Genomic DNA, 21,315 nt, shown 5'->3' on the forward strand with positions numbered 1-21,315 from the left:
TTGTTAGGTCCCGTCAAGTCAGTTCCAGCTCATAGCGACCGTATGCACAACAGAATGAAACACTGCCCAGCCTTGAGCCATCCTCACAATCATTGTTATGCTTGAGCTCATCGTTGCAGCCACTGTGTCAATCTACCTCATTGAGGGTCTTCCTCTTTTCTGCTGACCCTGTACTCTGCCAAGCATGATGTCCTTCTCCAGGGACCGATCCCTCCTGACGACATGTCCAAAGTATGTAAGACGCAGTCTCACCATCCTTGCTTCTAAGGAGCATTCTGGTTGTACTTCTTCTAAGAAGATTTGTTCATTCTTTTGGCAGTCCATGGTATATTCAATATTCTTCACCAACACCACAATTCAAAGGTGTCAACTCTTCTTCAGTCTTCCTTATTCATTGTCCAGCTTTCACATGCATATGATGCAAATGAAAATACCATTGCTTGGGTCAGGCACACCTTAGTCTTCAAGGTGACATCTTTGCTCTTTGAAGAGCAAAGAGGTCCTTTGCAGCAGACTTACCCAATGCAATTCGTGTTTTGATTTCTTGAATGCTGCTTCCATGCTGTTGATTGTGGATCCAAGTAAAATGAAATCCTTGACAACTTCAATCTTTTCTGTATTTATCATGATGTTGCTCATTGCTCCAGTTGTGAGGATTTTTGTTTTCTTTATGTTGAAGTGCAATCTATACTGAAGGCTGTGGTCTTTGATCTTCATTAGTAAGTGCTTCAAGTCCTTTTCACCCTCGGCAAGCAAGGTTGTGTCGTGTGCATAACGCAGGTTGTTAATGAGTTTTCCTTCAATCCTGACACCCTGTTCTTCTGCATATAGTCCAGCTTCTCAGATTATTTGTTCAGCATACAGATTGAATAGGTATGGTGAAAGAATACAACCCTGACGCACACCTTTCCTGACTTTAAACCAATCAGTATTCCCTTGTTTTGTCCGAACAACTGCCTCTTGATCTATGTAAAGGTTCCTTACGAGCACAATTAAGTGTTCTGGAATTCCCATTCTTCGCAATGTTATCTACTTTCACTTAAAGCACAATAAAAAATAAAAAACCTCAATTCCAGGTAGATTACATATAAGTGTAGTGGCAAAACTATAAACTTTTATAAAATGGTACAGGTATATATCGTCATGACTCTGGAGTAGGGAAGGATATCTTTGGACAAAATAAATAACCATGAAGGGAAGAAAACAATAGATTTGACTATATTAAAAACATCTGTTTACCAAAAGACACCATAAAGAGAGTGAAAGATGAAACAGCAGAATAGAAGATATTTGCAGCACAGATAACTTCATGAAAGACTAGAGTAATGAATGTGTACAGAATTCCTACTGTGCAAAAGAATTAACAGAGCAGGCATGAGACTGCCTATTTTTAGAAAGGCCTGCTTGCAAGGATGACCCTTCTTTGTAGTCTGGGAACTTGACTGCCTACACTGATGTAAAAAAAAAAAAAAATTTTTTTTTCCTTAAGGGATAAATGTGGCTCATTGTAACTATACCATGTGTAGAAACAACATGGTTTATGCTGAATACCTGCTTTCCTTTTGACAGTATGGAATTTTGACAAGTGCTAGAAAAAGGATGTCTACATGACCAGCTCCCCATAAAAGCCTTGGGTACTCCAATGAGATTCACCGGTAGACAACACATCCCACAAATTACAACTAATTGCTGGAGGAATTAAGCATGTCTTGTCTGACTTCAGGAAACCCTGGTGGCATAGTGGTTAAGAGCTACAGCTGTTAACCAAAAGGTCGGCAGTTCAAATCTACCAGGCACTCCTTGGAAACCCTGTGAGGCAGTTCTACTCTGTTGACTCTGTGGCAAAGGGTAATGGGTAACGGGTCTGACTCCACTGGGAGAGGACTCTCAGAAACTTTCAATTGGTTTCCTCTGGACTTCACACCATGTGCCTTTTCCTTTATTGATTTTGTTTTGTATTTTTTCGCTATACTAAATCTTAGCTGTAAATACAACTAAATACTGAGTCCCGTGAGTCTTTCTAGCAAATCACCAAACTGGGGGTATCCTTGGGGACCCTCAACACATCTACAAATCAATAACACAATTTTTTTTAGCGGGCCAAAGATCTGAAAAGTCATGTCTTCGAAGAAGAAATCAAATGGCTAAAAAACAATGAAAAAGTGCTTAATGTCATTACTTATCAGGCAAGTGCAATTAAAACCACAATGAGATATCACTACATCCAACAAGAAACAAAAATTTTCAAGTCTGACAATACCAAAAGTTAGCGAAAATGTGGGTGAAGTATAAAATGATGTGATCACTTTAGAAAATAGTTTGGACTTTTCTAGTAAAATCGAAGATCTGAATACATTATGACCCAGCATTCCACTCCTAGGTATACACCATAAAAAAACTCGTACACAGGGAACTTGTTTATACATACAAGGATTTCTGACAGCACTATTGTTCTTAATGGTAAAAAACTGGAAACATTCCAAATGTCTCCCAATAATATACCAAATTAATAACTTTTGGTATAGTCCTTGGTATACAATGGGAAACTGTATAGCAGTGACTACATGAGAGACACAACATGAATAAGTCTCAGAAATATAATGTTAGGTAAAACAGCAAGAATGGTTATACAATCCATTTAGATAAAGAGCTCAAAAATAGGCAAACTTAAAGATATTGCTTAGGAGGGCCAACATAGATAGTAAAAAGTATAAAGCAACAAAGGGAAATGGTTATCCTAAAAGTTTCTTCAATTATTTATCAAGCTGTAGATGTACTTATGTACTTTTCTATATGTATTAATGTATCATAATTCACATCTAAAAATTTAAAACTAACATTATAAATTAATACAATCAATAACAGTTACATTTATTGAGTAAAAAATATATGCCATATTAAAAAAAAAAAGTTTAAAAATGGTTTTTGTGGTTTACATGATCACAACCACCTGGGCAGACAAGAATCAATCAGCAGACACTACAGAGCTAAATACTGAAACACTAAATGATTCCACTGTCAAGTGTATTGGAAGTCCCTGAGAAGATGAATAATGGAAATAAGCATTTTTATTATTATTTTATTATTACCTCCAATAGCGTAGACCATCCCTCCCAGGACTGCTACTCCCAGCCCACATCGAGCCTGATGAAGTGAAGACACAGTGGTCCAATACTGGCTAAACGTGTCAAAACGTTCTACACAGCTGAGGGCTCTGCTATCATTCCAGCGACCCCCCTGCAATCGAGTATATCCACCTGAACAAAGGAAGAAAAGGAGGTACAAAGCAAATCCTTTACTGCTAAACATGGGAAATGCTAGTAATATGTAAACATTCAGTATAAATACTTAAAAGTAAGAAATAAATACTTTAGAGCTGCCAAACCGAACCAAACTTGCTGCCATCGAGTCGATTCCAACTCATAGTGACTCTGAGGGACAGAGTGGAACTACCCCACAGGGTTTCCAAGGAGCACCTGGTAGATTTAAACTGCTGGCCTTTTGGTTAACAGCCATAGTAGCTCTTAACCACTATGCCACCAGGGTTTCCTCAGAGCTGCCATATATATTCAAAAATTTGGAATTTGTTTACCTTTATTTTTCACTAGAATTCAAATTTTTAACTTTTAAAGCACTGTGTCTTTAGTCAGCTGTTAGATAATAACTGAGTAATCTAAGACCCAGAGATTTAAGTCACAAAATGATGTCAGATAAGTAGTTATTTATTTTTATATGTGTTCACCATAATATATAAACACAATTTATAAATCTGTAGTCTGCACATGAGATTAAATATGCCTATTTGACACATTTGCATATTCTGCCATGTATAGTAATAACAAAATATTAAAAAAGGCTTTGATCTTGAATATAAAGATAATTTCTATTACTTTTTAAAAGACTCTCACCTACTGCATACAGGTACTTTCTTGCTTTCTTCCGAGGTCGAACCTTAGATGTCTGCAGAAAGCTATAAAACTTGTTCTCTTTGGAAGATTTGCACACTTCACAGTACTCTTTCAAAAGTGTTTGCAATGCAACACGAAGATTAAAATCAGATACACCTAAGCAATGTTTAAAACACAATATTTTTGACAATTTTTAAATGATATTGAAAAGACAATGTTTCTATAAAGGTGAGACATATCTAACAATCAAGAAACAAAAACTCATCATAAAACAATGATGTGTTTGTTTCCTATAGTACTGAATACTATTTTTCTTATTGCTACTGAAGAATATACTTTCCTTAAATCTATCAAAGACTGTTTTTATTAAGGGTGATGGAAAAATTTGGAAATGGATAGTGGTGATCATTGTACAACATGATGAATGTAATTAATGTCATTGAATTGTACATTTAAAAAATGTTGAAATGGTAAACATTTTGTTGTATGTACACTTAACACAGTAAAAAAAATTTTTAAAGAAGACTGTTTTTAAAAACATGCTTCACGATATTCAAGTTGAAAACACATATACAAGCATTTCTAAATAAAGATGGCAAAGTGACATACCAACCCAGGGGCAAGGATAAGAAGGCTGGAAGGGACAGGAAAGCTGATAATGGGGAACCCAAGGTCGAGAAGGGGAGAGTGTTGACACGTCATGGGGTAGGCAACCAATGTCACAGAGTAGCACATGTATTAACTATTTAATGAGAAACTAATTTGCTCTGTAAACCTTCATCTCAAGCACAATTAAAAATAAATAAATAAAGTAAAATTTGGTAACATTCCCCCCTTCCCCCCAAAAAAGATGACAAAGTGAAACAGGGTTACAATTAGCTAAAAAAATAAAATAACCAAAAATTTAATAGCTACAACCTAATACCATAAAGGATATACAATTATGTCATAAGCTTTTAAAACTGATAGACAAAACAAAATACAAAAGATTCTGGTAGGATGAGGATCATCTCCGAAAAGGGCCTTGAGTATGACTGGGTAAGGTGTACCCTGCTCAAGGGTGCCTAGCTGAGGATGAAAATTAAACTTATTTCCATTTGCCAAGCTACTGGGCCTGTACACTGCCAGGGGTAGGGAGGCACTATTTTCTAATTTGCACAAAGGTTCCATATATGCTAGTAAGGGACTGTCTCCTAGACTTGTCGCCATACCTCAGAAGCAATATTAAGAAGGTCAACTAACAAAATCTTGAGGATCCTCACTAATAACTAACAATTTGGAGAGAGGTAGAATGAGTAGGTGAGAAGCAGCACTGAGAAAAGTCATGGACAAAACCATTAAAAGAAAAAGCCCTTACTTAGGACCTTAGTCTCATGGGACAGCTCAGTCAATTAGCACCAAAGTTCATGTTCTACATCCCAGTGAGGTGAGTAGCATCTGGGGTCTTAAAAGTTTGCAAGCAGCCATCTAAGATACAACTATTGATCTCTACTCATCAGGAGCAAGAGAAAGAAGGAAACAAAAGCCTTAGAGAAGAAACTAGTCTACAGGGTTAATAGCCTACACAAGCCACTACCTCATCTACCCTGAGACCAGAAGAACTAGATGGTGCCCACTATCGACCATTCTGATCAGGGCCAAAATAAACAGACCCTTATAGAATGAGAGAAAAATGTGGAACAGAACTCAAATTCTTAAAAAGTCCAGACCTACTGGACCAGTTGAGACTAGAGGACTCCCTGAGACTACTGCCCTGAGATACTCTTTAAACCTTGAACCGAAACTCTCCCGAGGTTACCTTTTAGCGAAAATAACAAATTGGCACACAAAATAAAGGCTAATACCCATGAGTACGGTGCTCCAGCAAAAAAACCATCTATACAAAACTAAAAGGACAACAATCACTCTAAAGCAAAGGTGAGAAGATGGGGGGGCGGGAGGGCAGGAAAAGCAGAGCACTAGAAATAGAACAACCAGAATACAATTAAAGACAATGCTGACACACTGTAAAAAATGTAACTAATGTCACTGAACAATTTGTACAGAAATTCTCAAATGGGAATCTAATTCACTGTGTGAACTTTCACCAAAAAGAAAATACAATATTATTTTTTTAAAAAACGACCTTAAATAACCTCAGTTACAGAAAAGAGAAATACCACGGGTTGCCATTTAACAGAGCACAGTTAGCCAAAGCCCACCTAGTGGGATATATCCCTTGCTGGGGTAAGTAAACCATGATATAAGACCAGTTACAGGATGTGAGAAGAGAGAGACCAGAGTCCAGGTCCCCAAACAAAGACCTCAGCCCTAGTAGAAGTCTATTATTCCACCAGCCTCATGCCTCAGACTAGAGAAAAATAGTGAGAAGGCAGCACACAGACCTCAAATTTTAAACTGGAGTTACACTAATATAGTTAGTAGTTGCACTAAGGTAGGACGGGTGTCAGGGAGAATTAGCTCTTATATTGTCAGAGCAAACAGGTCTGAACAGAGTTGTCCATGTTAATCATGAACAAGGTATTAAGAAATAGCATTACATCTATTAAAATACATCCCAGGAAAAAAAAGAGACAGAAATCAGTCTGGAAGAAAATATAACCAAAACAGAAACAGGCTCCTCCCCATAAGTGCTTCCCACAATAGAATTACTTAAGAATATAAATCCTATGAAACGAGAGCTCAAAGACAGGATGAGATGAAAAGGAAACTACATTGGCAAGGACAGAGTGTAAGAACTAAAACCACAGCTTTGCAGATTTAATACATAAATTAGAAACAACCAGAAACACAACAGATCTGACTGAAATTCAAATTAACAATTTAGAAGAAAGACTTGAGAAAACAACTGTTTTCAAATACAACAAATACAGAGCAAAAACACAAAATATTGTAACATTAGAAAATGATAAATATGAAAAACAAAGACGATCCAATAAAAAGACTAAAGACTAACACAGCATTAGAAGTATTCAGAAATTTAATGCAGGATAAATTTCCCAAAAGGAAAGAAAAACTCAAACTTCAGAAGGAAAGCATATATGGTACAGCCTGACAAATTGTGCTCATGAGGAACCTTTACATAGATCAAGAGGCAGTTGTTCGGACAGAACAAGGGGATACTGACTGGTTTAAAGTCAGGAAAGATGTGCGTCAGGGTTGTATCCTTTCACCATACCTATTTGATCTGTATGCTGAACAAATAATCCGAGACGCTGGACTGTACGAAGAAGAATGGGGCATCAGGATTGGAGGAAGACTCATTAACAACCTGCGTTATGCAGATGATACAAGCTTTCTTGCTGAAAGTGAAGAGGACTTGAAGCGCTTACTAATGAAGATCAAAGACCACAGCCTTCAGTATGGATTGCACCTCAACATAAGGAAAACAAAAATCCTCACAACTGGACCAATAAGCAACATCATGATAAACGGAGAAAAGACTGAAGTTGTCAAGGATTTCATTTTACTTGGATCCACAATCAACAGCCATGACTCATCCATGGTGTTTTCAATCACATCATATGCATGTAAAAGCTGGACAGTGAATAAGGAAGACCGAAGAAGAAATGATACCTTTGAATTGTGATGTTGGCAAAGAATATTGAATATACCCCAGACTGCCAAAAGAACAAACAAATCTGTCTTGGAAGAAGTACAGCCAGAACACTCCTTAGAAGCAAGGACGGTGACACTGCGTCTTACATACTTTGGACATGTTATCAGGAGGGATCAGTCCCTAGAGAAGGACATCATGCTTGGCACAAGTACAGGGCTAGCAGAAAAGAGGAAGACCCTCAACGAGGTGGACTGACACAGTGGCTGCAGCAATGAGCTTAAGCTAACAATTGTGAGGATGGCGCAGGACCGGGCAGTGGTTTGTTCTGTTGTGCACGGGGTCACTATGTGTCGGAACCAACTCAATGGCACCTAACAACAACAACAAAGGGTGACAAATTTCAACACAAATCACAAATAATGAAAAAGAATTCTTTAGGTATCCAACCAGAAAAAGCAAGTCATTAAAAAAAAAAAGAACCATGCCTTACAAAGTTTGGGTGGGGTATACAGAGGCAGTATAATCATAATATTACGCCCACTGAAACTGCTATTAAAGTAAAAAGGCAACAGGAAGAAATTCTCAAATATGAAAGAATTCAGGAAATACAGTAATTATGAACCTTCCTTGAAGAAAGTACTTGATGATGAAATCCAGCCACAAATAAAAAAAAAAAGATTTCATGATAAGAAAACCATGGTTAAAGGACTGGTAGAGAGCATCAATCCATTTAAATACGGAGCTAAAAACTCAGAACCAGGGAATAATGATCACAAAACAAAGCATAAAGGCTATAAACCTTGACAGGGGAGGTGAAAAGAAAAATAACATGGTAATCACCTTATTTTTCTTAAGAGAGCCAATACTATTTGAAATGGAAACAATTAAAACGAAACTATGATTTCATCTCTTAATGATTTTTATCTTGTCCTTAACTCTAGAAGAATCTTTTAGATGACTAGTCCTTAGAATGAAAAAACATCTATCTAAAATTAGTTATTACTTCAGTTTCTTCTTTTGTTAACTTTTAGTGCAATTTAAATGAATTTCTGTATTAAAATCCGTATATATACAATGATTCTTATTCTTATAAAATGATTTTTTTCCTGTCTATCCATCCATTCATCCACCCATCACCCATCCTCCTACAAAGAGATATCTAGAACGATGTTTGTTGTTGTTAGCTGCCATCAAGTCACCCCAGACTCATGGCAACCCCAGATACAATGGGACAAAATGCTGCCCAGTCCTGTGCCATCCCATGATTGGTTGCAGACTGGACCATTGTAATACATAGGGTTTTTATTGCTGATTTTTGGAAACAGAGTACCAGGGCTTTTTGTCTGTTTTAGTCTGGAAGCTCCATTGAAACCTGTTCAATATGACAGCCACATACAAGTCTCCACTGACAGATGGGTGGCGGCTGTGTATAAGGTGCACTGACCAGGAATCAAACCCAGGTCTCCTGCGTGGGAATTGAGAGTTTTACCACTGAACCACCAATGCTTCATAGAATGATGTTTACTAAATGCAATTAAAACGGCTTGTTTCTGGGTGGCAGACTTCGGGTGATTTGTTGTTTTCTTTCTTTTTACTTCTGGATTACCTCTTTATAATAAGCATGTACCATTTTTATAAAAATTAAGTAACTCTCTAAAATGCAGGAAATAAATATGGTATCATGTATCTCATAATATTAAATTAACTGAGTTACTCCAGTGGTAAACAGAAAATATATACACTACATAACCAAACACCTCACAGGACTGGATTACTGAGTTTGAGGATTTAGGGCCATAGTCTCAGGGAGCAACTCAGTCAACTGGTGTAACAGAGCTCAGAAAGATGATGTTCTACATCTTAGTTTGGTGAGTAGTGTCTAGGGTCTTAAAAGCTTGTGAGCAGCCACATAAGATACAACTATGGGACTCTATGCATCTGAAGCAAAAGAGAAAGAAGGAAACCAAAGACTCAAAGAAGAAACTAGTCTACAGGACTAATAATCTACACAAACCATGCCTTACCTACCTTGAGACCAGAAGAACTAGATAGAGCCCAGCTACCAGTACAGACCGTTCCAACCAGAGACATAATAGATACTCCCAGATAGGAGAAAAATGTAGAACAAAACTCAAATTCCTAAAAAAAGGCCTGACTTACTGAACCAGTAGAGACTACAGGAATACCCAAGTCTATCACCCTGGGATACCCTTTAAATTTGAATCTCAAACCACTCCCAGGGTTCACCTATCAGCCAAAAGACAGAGTGGCTCATAAAATAAATAATATCACTCGTGAGTACTGTGCTCTTCTAAACTATTATCTAAATGAGACCTAACAGTCAACATTTAACCCACACCAAAGATGAGAAGGTAAGGGGGACAAGGAAACTGGATTAATGGAAACACAACAACCAGAATGGAGATGAGAATGCTGACACATTGTGAAAGGTGTATTCAACGTCACTGAATAGTATGTATGGAAATTATGAAATGAGAACCGAATTTGCTATGTAAATTTTCTCCAAAATCACAATAAATATTTATCTATATACACACACACGCTAGGGAAAAAAGACATTTCATATAATAATTTAACCACTTCAGTTAAGCCTTTTGCTCCTTCTTTGAATTTTGTGGTTAAAGTCTTGTTATTTTTCTACATAAACTGCCCATCTTTTCTCCAATATAATCAAGAAAGAAAAAGTTTCAATTAAAGCTGCCTCTTAAAATCCTCAATTGACTTCTTCCTCAATTCACTGCAGTTTTTATTCCAGTTAAATACCTTTAGGTGATAACTATTGGGCATGCTGAATAACCAGTGCAAGATTTGAATATTATAATATTAAAAAGCTGCAGGAAAACATGCCCTCTTGCTCCCAGCAGAGGAACTTAACTTTATCACTCTGTATCTGCTACACTTGGGAAAAGTCAACTCAACCATGAAAACCTTTGTCCCACACCTAAATTCTCACATGACTCATGTAAAAGCGTGTCTGGATAATTTCTCTCTCTTTGTTTTATTATTTAAATATATGCATTAATACAACGTATCACCCAGAAAAAGCTACAAAATTCTATTAACACTATTAAGAATAGAGAAAAACTGGCAACTCACTCTTAAAAATAATTCTTTCACAGAATTATACCTCTAATGCTTAATAGTATATTTAACAGTAGTAAGATCATTTGTAGTTCAGTCATATCATAATGCTTCAGTACATGTCAAGAGTTAAAGCTTTAAATCTTAAAACCATGTCTAAAGTTGTTTGTTTTTTTTAATTTAATTTTTTAAATATAAAGATAAAACTATTTTATACTATTGTGAAAAGTATTCTCAGAAAAAAGTTTAGAATCTAAAGATAATTCAAAGGCTACTTGGAAGCTATGATATCAATACAAAATCCATTTTAATCATTTTAACGAGAGGACTTAAAGGATTTATTGAGTTTTGTTTTTGTTTATATCATACGCATTTTCCTCAAAAGTTAGGGTTTGCTGAATTTTTCAGAATGGGAGAGGAAATCTTTTATTTAAATAATTAGTACTATGAACAGTAGTAGCGGTATGCTACTGTCAGTAATTTTATTTATAACACTAATATCCCTTACTATTTATCTCAAGAAAGGCATGTAAGGATTTGATTAAAATAATCGGTAGACATACTGAAAAACTACTGTCCACCCACAAAACACAAGTCATATCCTACCTACAATAATCATTTACTAAATGTCTGTTATTGAATTGAAAAAGGAAAATTATCACATTTGAAACCAAGAAAAAAATGTATTGGATAATTAATCAACTAATTTGATATATAGCAAAAAAGTTACCTTCTATATACTTTAAAAGCCTCTGAGGAGGTAATAAAGGGAATCGAATCGGGTCCAGCACTTCTACCACATGTTTTCTTCTCTTTCCCAGATCTTTCAGAATCCATTGCATTGCAGCTAAGAAGACCTGGTATTCATCCTCAATGCTAAGCTCTTCACTTCGCAATATTTTGACCAGCTGATCTTTTGTAAGTGCCAGGAACTCTTCCCCGCTATGAACCTCCAAGAAATGGACATGAATATAGTTTTCTGTGAATTCCAAAAGATCATGGCAGGCAATTTGCTCAGAGAACTGAAAGATCCCAATGCAGTTCAGTGGATCAATTTGTCCTTTCAGAAATTCACAGCAAAGATTAACAACTTCAGTCAACTGCAGCATGTCTGCTGCAACAATCAACTCCTGGACATTATTCACACCTATATTCACTATACCTAGGGAAATAGGGAAACAAAATAGCCATTAAAATAAAAACGAATATTTGGCTTAGCATATTCAGAAAGCATTATACTTGATTCCACTGATAGCTTAATATCTGCTAAATAAAAAGGCAAAAAAGGATTTGTGGAGAGTGCACCAACTTAATGATAACGATACCTAACATTTATGAAACACTTACAGTGAAACAGACATATTATTAATTGCTTTATACACTCATTTAACCTTCACTACAATCCCATAAGGCAGATACTATTATTATTCTTATTTTTGTACTAAGGAGACAGAATCAGAAAGTTTAAGTAACTTGTCCCCAAGAAACTGTTAAGCAAGTTGCAGCGTAGGAATTAATATCAAAGTCCATGCTTTTAACATAGAGTCGCTGTGAGTTGGAATCAACTCGATGGCAGTGGGTTTGGGTTTTATATGCATATCTAACAAACATTTACTGAGGATCTGGGGAGAGTAAGACATGGTCCCTATCTTCAATTATTAAAAAGTACCATACAAATGTTAATGTATAATCAAGAGTCTATAAAACATGAGAAAGTTATTAAATACTTAACATTTAAGTAACTACATATGCTGCTTTCTTTCCAAAGGGTTTGTTGTTGGGTACCATCGGTTCTGACTCATAGTGACCCCACTAGACAGAGTGGAACTGCCCCATAGTGTTTTCTGGACTGTAATCTTTAAGGGAGGAGATCACCAGGTCTTTCTCCCGTGGAGCAACTGGCTAGGTTACTTTCAGTTAGCAGCAGGGCACTTAATTGTTGAACCATCAGGGCTCCTTCCAAAGGGCTTTACTTTCATATATTCATATAATGACTTTGGGAGGACATCAAATAGCCAATTATACTTACGAGAAAAAAAAAAAAAACTACAATTCTCTTAGTAAGGATAAACTCTCCATTCAATCTTATACTGAGATGATTTACTTGAATGAAATGAGAATTGCCCACAAATTTGAAGATCATGGGTTTTTAAATAATGAAGCTGACTGACTGCTAATTGATATTGCCAAAGGAGTATTTATTTCTTGAGAGTAATAAAAAGAACGCCCTATACCTCAATAGGGCTTGACAGTTTACAAAGCACTTTTACATTTATTAAAAAAGGTTATCTCATTTAACTCTTATATGAATTATGAAGTGCCACTATTCCCTAGTTTATAAATGAAAGAAATGAGGCTCACACAAGCTATAAGTACCTAATCTGCAATACCCATAAAGCCCTATGAAGGCAGAGGCCATCTCTGTCTTGTTTATGTCATATCCCAGTGCCTAGCTCAAAGAAAGCATTCAATAAGTACTTGTTTAAAGAATGAATGATTGACTAAAGTTAAATGATATGCCTCGTATCACACAGCTAATTAGTGGCAGAGCTAGATCTCAAAACCAGGTCATTTCATTCAAAGCATATAAAAACCTAAGGTAAGAAATATATGTTAAGACCTGTTAGAATTATGAATGATTAATAACAAATACAATGTATGTTGTTGTTTGTTGCTGGGTGCCATCACATTTATTCCTACTCAGAGTGACCCCATGTCACAGAGCAGAACTGCCCCCATAGGGTTTTCTTGGCTGTAATCTTTACAGAAGCAGATTGCCAGGTCTTTCTCCAGAAGAGTCGCTGAGTGGGATGGAACCACCACTCTTTCAGTAAGCAGCCGAGTGCTTAATCACTGCACCACCAGGGCTTCTTAAAAAAATTTAGACAAGTCCAAACGAGAGATAAATAGAAGAGGCTTTGTCTCCTCCCCCACCTCCAAAAAGTAAACGCTATTTACAATGAAAATCAAAGAACGTGTTTTTAAAGAATTAATTGTGCCAAAGACTACAAAGTTCCCTGTTCAAAAAATACTCAATATTCATTCTCCTTTCATTCTTACAGACTTTGATTTTGTTGTAAGTGGCAACTGTGCCCTGCTGAAAATTCCATTTCTCAGCCTCTCTTGTAGAGGTGAACTTTTGATTGAGTTTGGACAATAGGGATATGAGTAGTAGTTGTTGGGTAGGCCTACCAGAAAAGCTTAAAAAGATGATAGGCTCAGCTGGCGGGCCTTTTTGCCTTTCCCCCTTTCTCATTCCACTGGCTGGGCCTCAGTGATCTTAAGATTAGAAGCTATAAGTCATAGACGGTAGAGCAAAATGTTGGAAGAATCCTGGGACACTAAGTGGTGCAAACAATTAATATGTTGGGCTGCTAACCCAAAGGCTGGAGGTTCTAGCTCACCCAGGAAAACTCTAGCAATCTACTTCCAAAAAAATCAGCCATTGAAAACCCTGTGGAGCGCAGCTCTACTGTGACACACACGGGGTTGCCATGAGTCGGGATCAACTTGATAGCAACTGATTAATGATATGAAGCCACCATACCAGCCTTGGAATGCCTACTAGAGGTTCATTTTTGTGGAAAAATAAATAAATACCAGCCAAAAGCTGTTCTTCACTGTTACAACAAGTTTAGCCTTAAACATCTATTCTCTACCATGTTATTTTCCTCCAGATATGCTCAGTAGCTTTTATTTCTCTAGGTTTTACCACCTTGTATTTCTTTCATAGATTTGATCACCAGTAATGTGGTGATGATGCTATGAACATTCTCCTTCACTAAATATCTCTTGTTGCTACTATCAGATAACGGAGGCAGAACAGAAACCTTATGGTATTTCTTCTGTTTTTATGTAGTTCAACACTCCATGGATTAATTTGTATTAATTTATATTTGCAAATAAGAGAAGCAGAGGCAGTTATGAAGCAGTTCAATCAGCTCAACAAGTCATTTTGAAAAATAAGGTTGGGGGTTAGTCTATACATAAGCTAATACAAAGAGCTGCACTGCTTTCAGTATATAAAAGACCATCAGTTCTATACCCAAATCTATCATTTCTATAATCCCCAAATTAAGAGTTACCAGTTTTCCGAAATTTTCCAAAAGGGAATATGTAAAAGCATAAAGAAAAGAAATCACCTTTTGTCATTTTCCAGGTTTAAATACCATTTCCTTAAAAAACAATGCTTTATAAGGCTATGTAATTATCTCCCATCAAGCAGCCCCTTAAGGAGAGCATGGTGTATTCTCAAAATTAGACCAAATAAAGTCTTGTTTTCAAACGTTTTTTTCTGGCTATAAGAGTAATACATACTCACTGTAGAAAAAAAAATTTTAGGCAGAAAAATATAAAAATGAAAATCACACATTTATCCATACACAAAGATACACAGTATTAACACTTTAGTGTACTTCTTTCAAATCTTTTTTCCACATGTATCTATATTGCATATGAGGCTTATAATTTATATATAGTTTTTGTGTGCATTTCTAATGTCATTAAAACTCTCCAAAACATTTTAAAAATAAAAGTTTTCATTAAAACATGCTGATTATAAACATTTTTGGGGAAAAAAACAGAAAAAGAGGGAAGAAACAAGAACCTTCCGTAAGTCTATCGCCTACAGAAAAACGTTGTCAACATTCCAGTTTCTTTCCCATACACATATACACACAAATGACTTTCGTTTTTTTTACAAAACAGGGATATTTACATTCTGATTTTTTCATTTATTATAAACATTCTTCACGAGAGAATATACTTCAAATCTTTTGCAAGATCTAAATGATACTCAAAACCCAGTGCAGTCGAGTCGATTCTGACTCATAGTGGCCCTATAGGACACAGTAGAACTGCCCCATAGAGTTTCCAATACCCACCCCTAATATCTCATCATATATATATATCTACGTGCATGTGTGTGTGTATCATAACCTACTGTGGAGACAATTATTGTGTTCGATTATATATTAAACCTGATTATATTATAAAAATATATATATATTATACACTATGATAAATAATGTTACAATAAACATCCTGGTACATAAATATTTACCTATGTCTCTAATTAATTCATGCATAAAGGAAAGGAACACTGCCTAGTCCTGTGTCATCCCCACGATCGGTTGTAGATTGGACCTTTATGATCCATGGGGGTTTTCAATGGCTGATTTTTGGAAGTAGATCGCCAGGTCTTTCTTCCTAGTCTGTCTTAGTCTGGAAGCTCCACTGAAAGCTGTTCAGCATCATAGCCACATGCAAACCTCCACTGAGAGATGGGTAGTGGTTGTACATGAGGTGCACTGGCTGGGAAACAAACTGGGTCTCCAACATGGAAGGAGAGAATTCTACCCCTGAACCACCACTGTCCCCTTCCACATAAATTAGATCAATTTATATTCCAACAGCAGTGCATGAGCGATTGCATCATTCTTCATTCAAAGCAACAGGCTCACTTAACATACCTGTGTAAATGAAATCTAGAAGTACACGAAAGATTCTAGCTTCAATTCCTAGGATCTGTACAACATCTTTTGAGGACTCTTTCATTCCTCCAGTGAACAAAGCTGCAAAGTAGGGACTACTGGCAGCCAAAACCAGCCGATGAACTTTAAAAGTTTCCTTCCCAACTTGCAGCTGCACATCACAGAAATGCTGTCCATTCCGCATTTTATTGATCTGGGCCATGAGGAATTGGGCATGTTTATCTGATGTAAAAGGACTATCACCAGCCTTGCGAAAGCCCTCATTAGCCATGATGATGGTGTATTAATTAAAAGAACTGTTGCCCATAATCTGCCCCACCCTGAAAAAAGAAAACAAAGACAGCAAGCAACATATTTTCGTGTTTAACATGTCTTCCACTCATACACATATGAAACATTCCCTACCCTCAAGGGAATTTACTATCTACTTAGGGACATAAAACACCATGAAACAAACAAGGTCTAAACTGTGTGGCACTATTTCTAATAAGGTTTCAGAGAAGGGAATAAACAGTGAGGGCTAAAATAATTGGGGAAAACATCACAGAAAAAAATGGGACCTGAGTGGGCACTGAAGGGTTAATAGTATTGAGGTATGAGAAGAGGACATAAGCCCTTCTGGGTACAATAAAGAAAATGAGAAAAGACATAAAGGCAGATAAAAGGTTTTGTACATTGCAGTAGGGAAGCATACATCACAGTCAGAATGAACTTTTAAAAAGCAGTTGTGTAGGTATATACCCAAAAGAATTGAAAATAGTGACTCAAACAGATACTTGTATACTGCAGCATTATTCACAATAGCCAAAAGTTGGAAACAACCCAAATGTCCACTAACAGACGAATGGATAAACTAAATGTGGTACATACACACAATGAAATATTATTCAGCTATAAAAAGAAATGAAGTTCTGATACATGCTACAACATGGATGAACCCTGAGAACACTAAGTGATATAAGCCAGATATAAAAGGACAAATATTGTATAATCCCATATATATGAAATGAAATATCCACAATAGGGAAATGCATAGAAATAGAATGTAGGTTAGTATTTACCAGGAGCTTGGGAGAGTTACTGCTTAATGGGTACAGAGTTTCTCTTTGGGGTGATGAAAAAGTTTTGGAAATAAACAGTGGTGATGGTTGCAAAAAAATAAAGTAGGCATGCCAAAAAAAAAAGGTACTATGATCAGTCCAACTGTCTGCTTAAAATCTTCCAATGGCTTCTGTAAGCACACAAAGCCCTTCAAATCTCACCCGTAACTACCTATCCCGTTCCATCTCCTATATTCATCTTTAAACTTAACACTCCAGCAAATGCTTAATAATTTGCAGTTCTCTAAAAGTGCCTCTTTCATCCTGCCCTTCCTCACCTTTTCCATCTGGATCTGCATTATAATTTAAGGCTATTCAAATATAACTTCCTCTAGGAATGCTTTCCTGTCATTCTCTCCTGTGGGTTTGGTGCTCTTCCTATGCTTACCTATAGTACCTACAGTACAGCCCACATCACACTCTACCTTGTCAGATACCCTCCCATCCCACCTGCTACCCATACACTCACATATGTGCACATGCATACATACACACACACACAATCTGAAACTCCTTGAAAGGCAAGGCTCTTGATGACAGGGACTATCTTTTATATCTGTAGCACCCATACCTAACATACATTAGGTCTTCAAAGGTTTGTAAAATGAATGAATACAATAAGAAATTACAGTAACAGCTTACGTTGTTTTTTTAAGCTGTTAGCTTTTCCATATATTATGTTCGTTGTAATTCTCACAATAATTAAGAGGCAGGAAGAAAAGATATTATCATAAATGAGAGATAAGGAAGCTGAAGTTTCTCCAAGGATACAATGTTACTATAATGCTCCTCTCAGTATTTGAATCCAGGTCTTCTTACTTTAAATCAGGTTTGTTTGTTTTCACCATATCACACTGCTAGGAATTATTAGGCAAGGTTATACAGAAAGGTCCTTAAAATTCAAGCACAGAAATTTGGACGTGAGACTTTACAGGTTCAGGACAAATAAATATGACAATAGCCATGTTTCAGAACTGTTATATGGGCCTTCAGGGAAATGAGCTAAGAAGAAATAAAGTCCTAGAAAACAGCCTTACAGCTTCAGTAATGAGAATCAAAAAGACAAATCCAAGTTATCTTTTGAATAAAGAAACCACGAGATTCGTTAATAGAAGAGATATGGAGATGAAGCACAAGAGGAATCTAAGATGACTAAGGTTTTATAGTTTAGGCATAAGGACAACTGATAGAAAGACTGACAGAAATGGCGTGGGCTGATGTTAGAAAAAAAATGGCTATGTTTATACACTCCAAATTTATCAAAATTAAAATAACTAAACTGATTATCATGACTATCTAGGAATTAACTTATTGAGAGGTTCCAAAGCAGCTGCCAAAACTTCCTATCAACATCTACAGAATGTCAACATATTACATTTAACTGGCACATAAAAGCAAAGAGTTTGTTACTACATAGAAATCTGACCTGCACATATTATTAAACATGACATAGCTGTCAGGCTTTTTTGTGTTTTAGATTTCTGTCAGCGATTTTGGACCCCAGTGGTGACTGTTTAATTACAGCGTACCTCATCTGTCCCCAACTTCAAGGCACCAGGCATAGCCATTGGGCTAAAATAAAATAGTGCCTCCTACCACTTTTTTTTTTTTTTTACCACAAGAGTTTACTGATTATCCACTCTGGTAGGAGACACTCAGCAGAAATTCTAGTCTGCTAAGATGCTTCTCGGTAGCCGCTATCCCAATGCCAGTACAGTACTCATTCCATCGGGCCCATATATCCAAAGGGAAAAAATCCAATTCTGGGACATCGCACAGGGCTGTAAGGGGCCTGCCTCATGGGATTTCGAAGGCAGATTATTAAGAAATGGTGTGGACACCTATAGGAAGTAAAGAAGACGTGTCTAGTGCCCGTGAACCCAGTGCCGAAAGCATCTGGAAGGCGCTTCAGCAAATGTTTTAAAGAATCCTGAGATGAGCGTCAAAAGAAAGAGGCTCCTTGCACTTGAACTGGGGACTGGACCTGGAGCGCTAGCCCTAAGCTGCTCCGACACTAAACCTGTTGTCGTCCAGTCGATTCCGACTCATAGCGACCCTATAGGGCAGAGCAGAACTGTTCCACAGGGTTTCCAAGGAGTGGCTGGTGGATTGAAACTGCCGACCTTTTAGTTAGCAGCCGAGCTCTTAACCACTGCGCCACCAGGGCTGCGACACTAGGAGCAGTTAAACATCCCAGCGCTATCGAAATGGCGCGGCTGGCATCGTCAGACAGCAGGAGAGACGACAGACAGGCCAGTGGTGCGGCCTCCGGATTCCCCAGCGAGGGCGGGGAAAGGAGAGGCAGGTATCGTCCGGACCAGGAGAAGCCTCGGTGAAGGCGAAAACACTTTGAGACTAGCAGGGAAAGAAGGCCTGAGGCGGCAGGAGAAAGGCGGGGAGGAAGTGGGCTCCAGAGGCAGCTCTCAGTCTCCCCTTCAGGGGTACCGAGAGCCTGAGAGAGTCGAAGAGGAAGTTCCCAACCCCGTCACAGAGCGCCTGGGACGCAAGCCCTTCTTACCCGCCGCTTCCCTTTTCCGCCGGCACCCGCTCAGGCTCTGCGCGCGCAGTCGCGACCCGCAGGCGTGGAGGGGGCGGGGAAAACGAGCTGGGAGGTGACTCGGCGATGCGGTGCTCCGGTGGAGGGCTGGAGGAGAAGCCGGGCCTGGTGAAGGACGCCTTTGGCCCTCTCGCACCGCGGGCGGTGGCCTTGGTCTGCGCGTGCGCAGTGCTCCTCTGTTCGCACGTAGCGGGGCCTACCGGCGACTCTTGGTGCTGCAGTTCTGTGGCCTCGGGCTTTTGGTGGATTCCCCGCCGGCGTGTAGTCCAGCTGCAAGCCCACGCTCCGCTTGCTGGGACTGGTCGGCCTGCGGTTTCCACTCCGCCAAAACTGCATTCACGTGACGTTCCCGGCAGCCAGCAGACCTCAGTGTTAAGTAAATAACACAGACGAACAATGGGAACGGTGCTTCTCTGCCTTTTTTACCATTCACTCTGATCATTTTCTGAGTCTGCATGACTGAGTGGATGTGAGTGGATGCCTACTTTGAAGGGGAGAGCTCAAAATGCGCAGTTTTTTCCCTCTGCTGAACTGTGCAATGTGTCAATACATGAGTGGCTTTCAAAGTTTTTTTGATAACAGCCCACAGTGAACAAAAACATTTTGCATCAAACCCAATACCACATTCTTGTGTGTATAGATGAATGTATCCAAAACAAAATTTCCACAAAATAATGTTTACATTTACTATCAGCAATGCACTAAATTTCTATTTATTTTTCATTACAAAAAAAAAAACTATCAGGGACCCGTTGTTAGGAAAAATTATCAAAGACTTGGAAATGGGCTAAAGAAATTACTGGGTGTCCTTAAAAGTGTAATGCTGGGCATTATCTAGCAGACACTCCAAGGGGTATTTGATTCTATAGGAACATTTGACCTTCTATTGAATATGCTATTTTACAAGAAAACATAGTATTTGAAATAATAATTATCCACAGAAATGCAAATGAATTTTGCCCAATATAGGTACAATTGATTTCCACCTTGAACCTGTATCAGTCAGGGTACTCCCCAGAAACAGAACCAATGGTGTGTGTGTATGTGAGTGTCTGTGATTTATTTTAAGGAAATGGTTCACACCATTGTGGGGACTGGCAAGTCTGAAATCTGTAGGGCAGGCTGGCAGGCTGGAAACTTGGCAGGAGTTGAGGCTACAGTCTTGAAACAGAACTGCTACACTCTTGAGGCAGTATTTCATCTACTCTGGGATACCTTAGTTTTTACTCTTAACGCCTTCAACTGACTGGATGAGGCCTACCCACATTATCAAGGGTAGTCTCTTTTACTTAATTAAAACCAACCAATTATAGATGTTAACACATCTAAAAAATATCTTCACAGCAACACCTGGATCAGTGTTTGGTTAAATAACAGTGGTCAAGAGCTTAGCAGCTAACCAAGAGTTCAGCAGTTTGAATCTACCATCTGCTCCTTGGAAACCCTATGCAGCAGTTCTACTGTGCTCTATAGGGTCACTAGGAGTTGGAATTGACCTGCTGGCAACAGGTTTGGTTCTTGTCTACTACGTAATTAGTGAATACCCCTCTTCCTCACTCCCTCCCCACTCTCATAACTATCAAAGAATATTTTTTTC

The 21,315-nt window shown here is 38.0% G+C and overlaps 1 protein-coding gene across 5 annotated transcripts in view; it reads right to left on the reverse strand.

Annotated features, from left to right (window-relative positions):
- IPP (intracisternal A particle-promoted polypeptide) overlaps positions 1 to 20,032 on the reverse strand; it is a 40,553-nt gene extending 20,521 nt beyond the window's left edge. Inside the window, exons 1-5 of one of the 5 annotated variants that reach the window (XM_049879156.1) lie at positions 19,680 to 20,032; positions 16,041 to 16,381; positions 11,300 to 11,731; positions 3,909 to 4,064; positions 3,090 to 3,257 (exon numbers count right to left, since the gene is read on the reverse strand). In XM_049879156.1, coding sequence (XP_049735113.1) covers positions 3,090 to 3,257; positions 3,909 to 4,064; positions 11,300 to 11,731; positions 16,041 to 16,332 — 1,048 coding nt within the window. In that variant the 5' untranslated portion in view covers positions 16,333 to 16,381; positions 19,680 to 20,032. The other 4 variants (XM_049879158.1, XM_049879157.1, XM_049879159.1 and 1 more) reach the window with 4 other exon arrangements.
- Between the last annotated feature and the right edge of the window lie 1,283 nt (positions 20,033 to 21,315).

Source organism: Elephas maximus, chromosome 3 (assembly GCF_024166365.1).
Source record: "Elephas maximus indicus isolate mEleMax1 chromosome 3, mEleMax1 primary haplotype, whole genome shotgun sequence".
Taxonomy (NCBI): Eukaryota; Metazoa; Chordata; class Mammalia; order Proboscidea; family Elephantidae; genus Elephas; species Elephas maximus.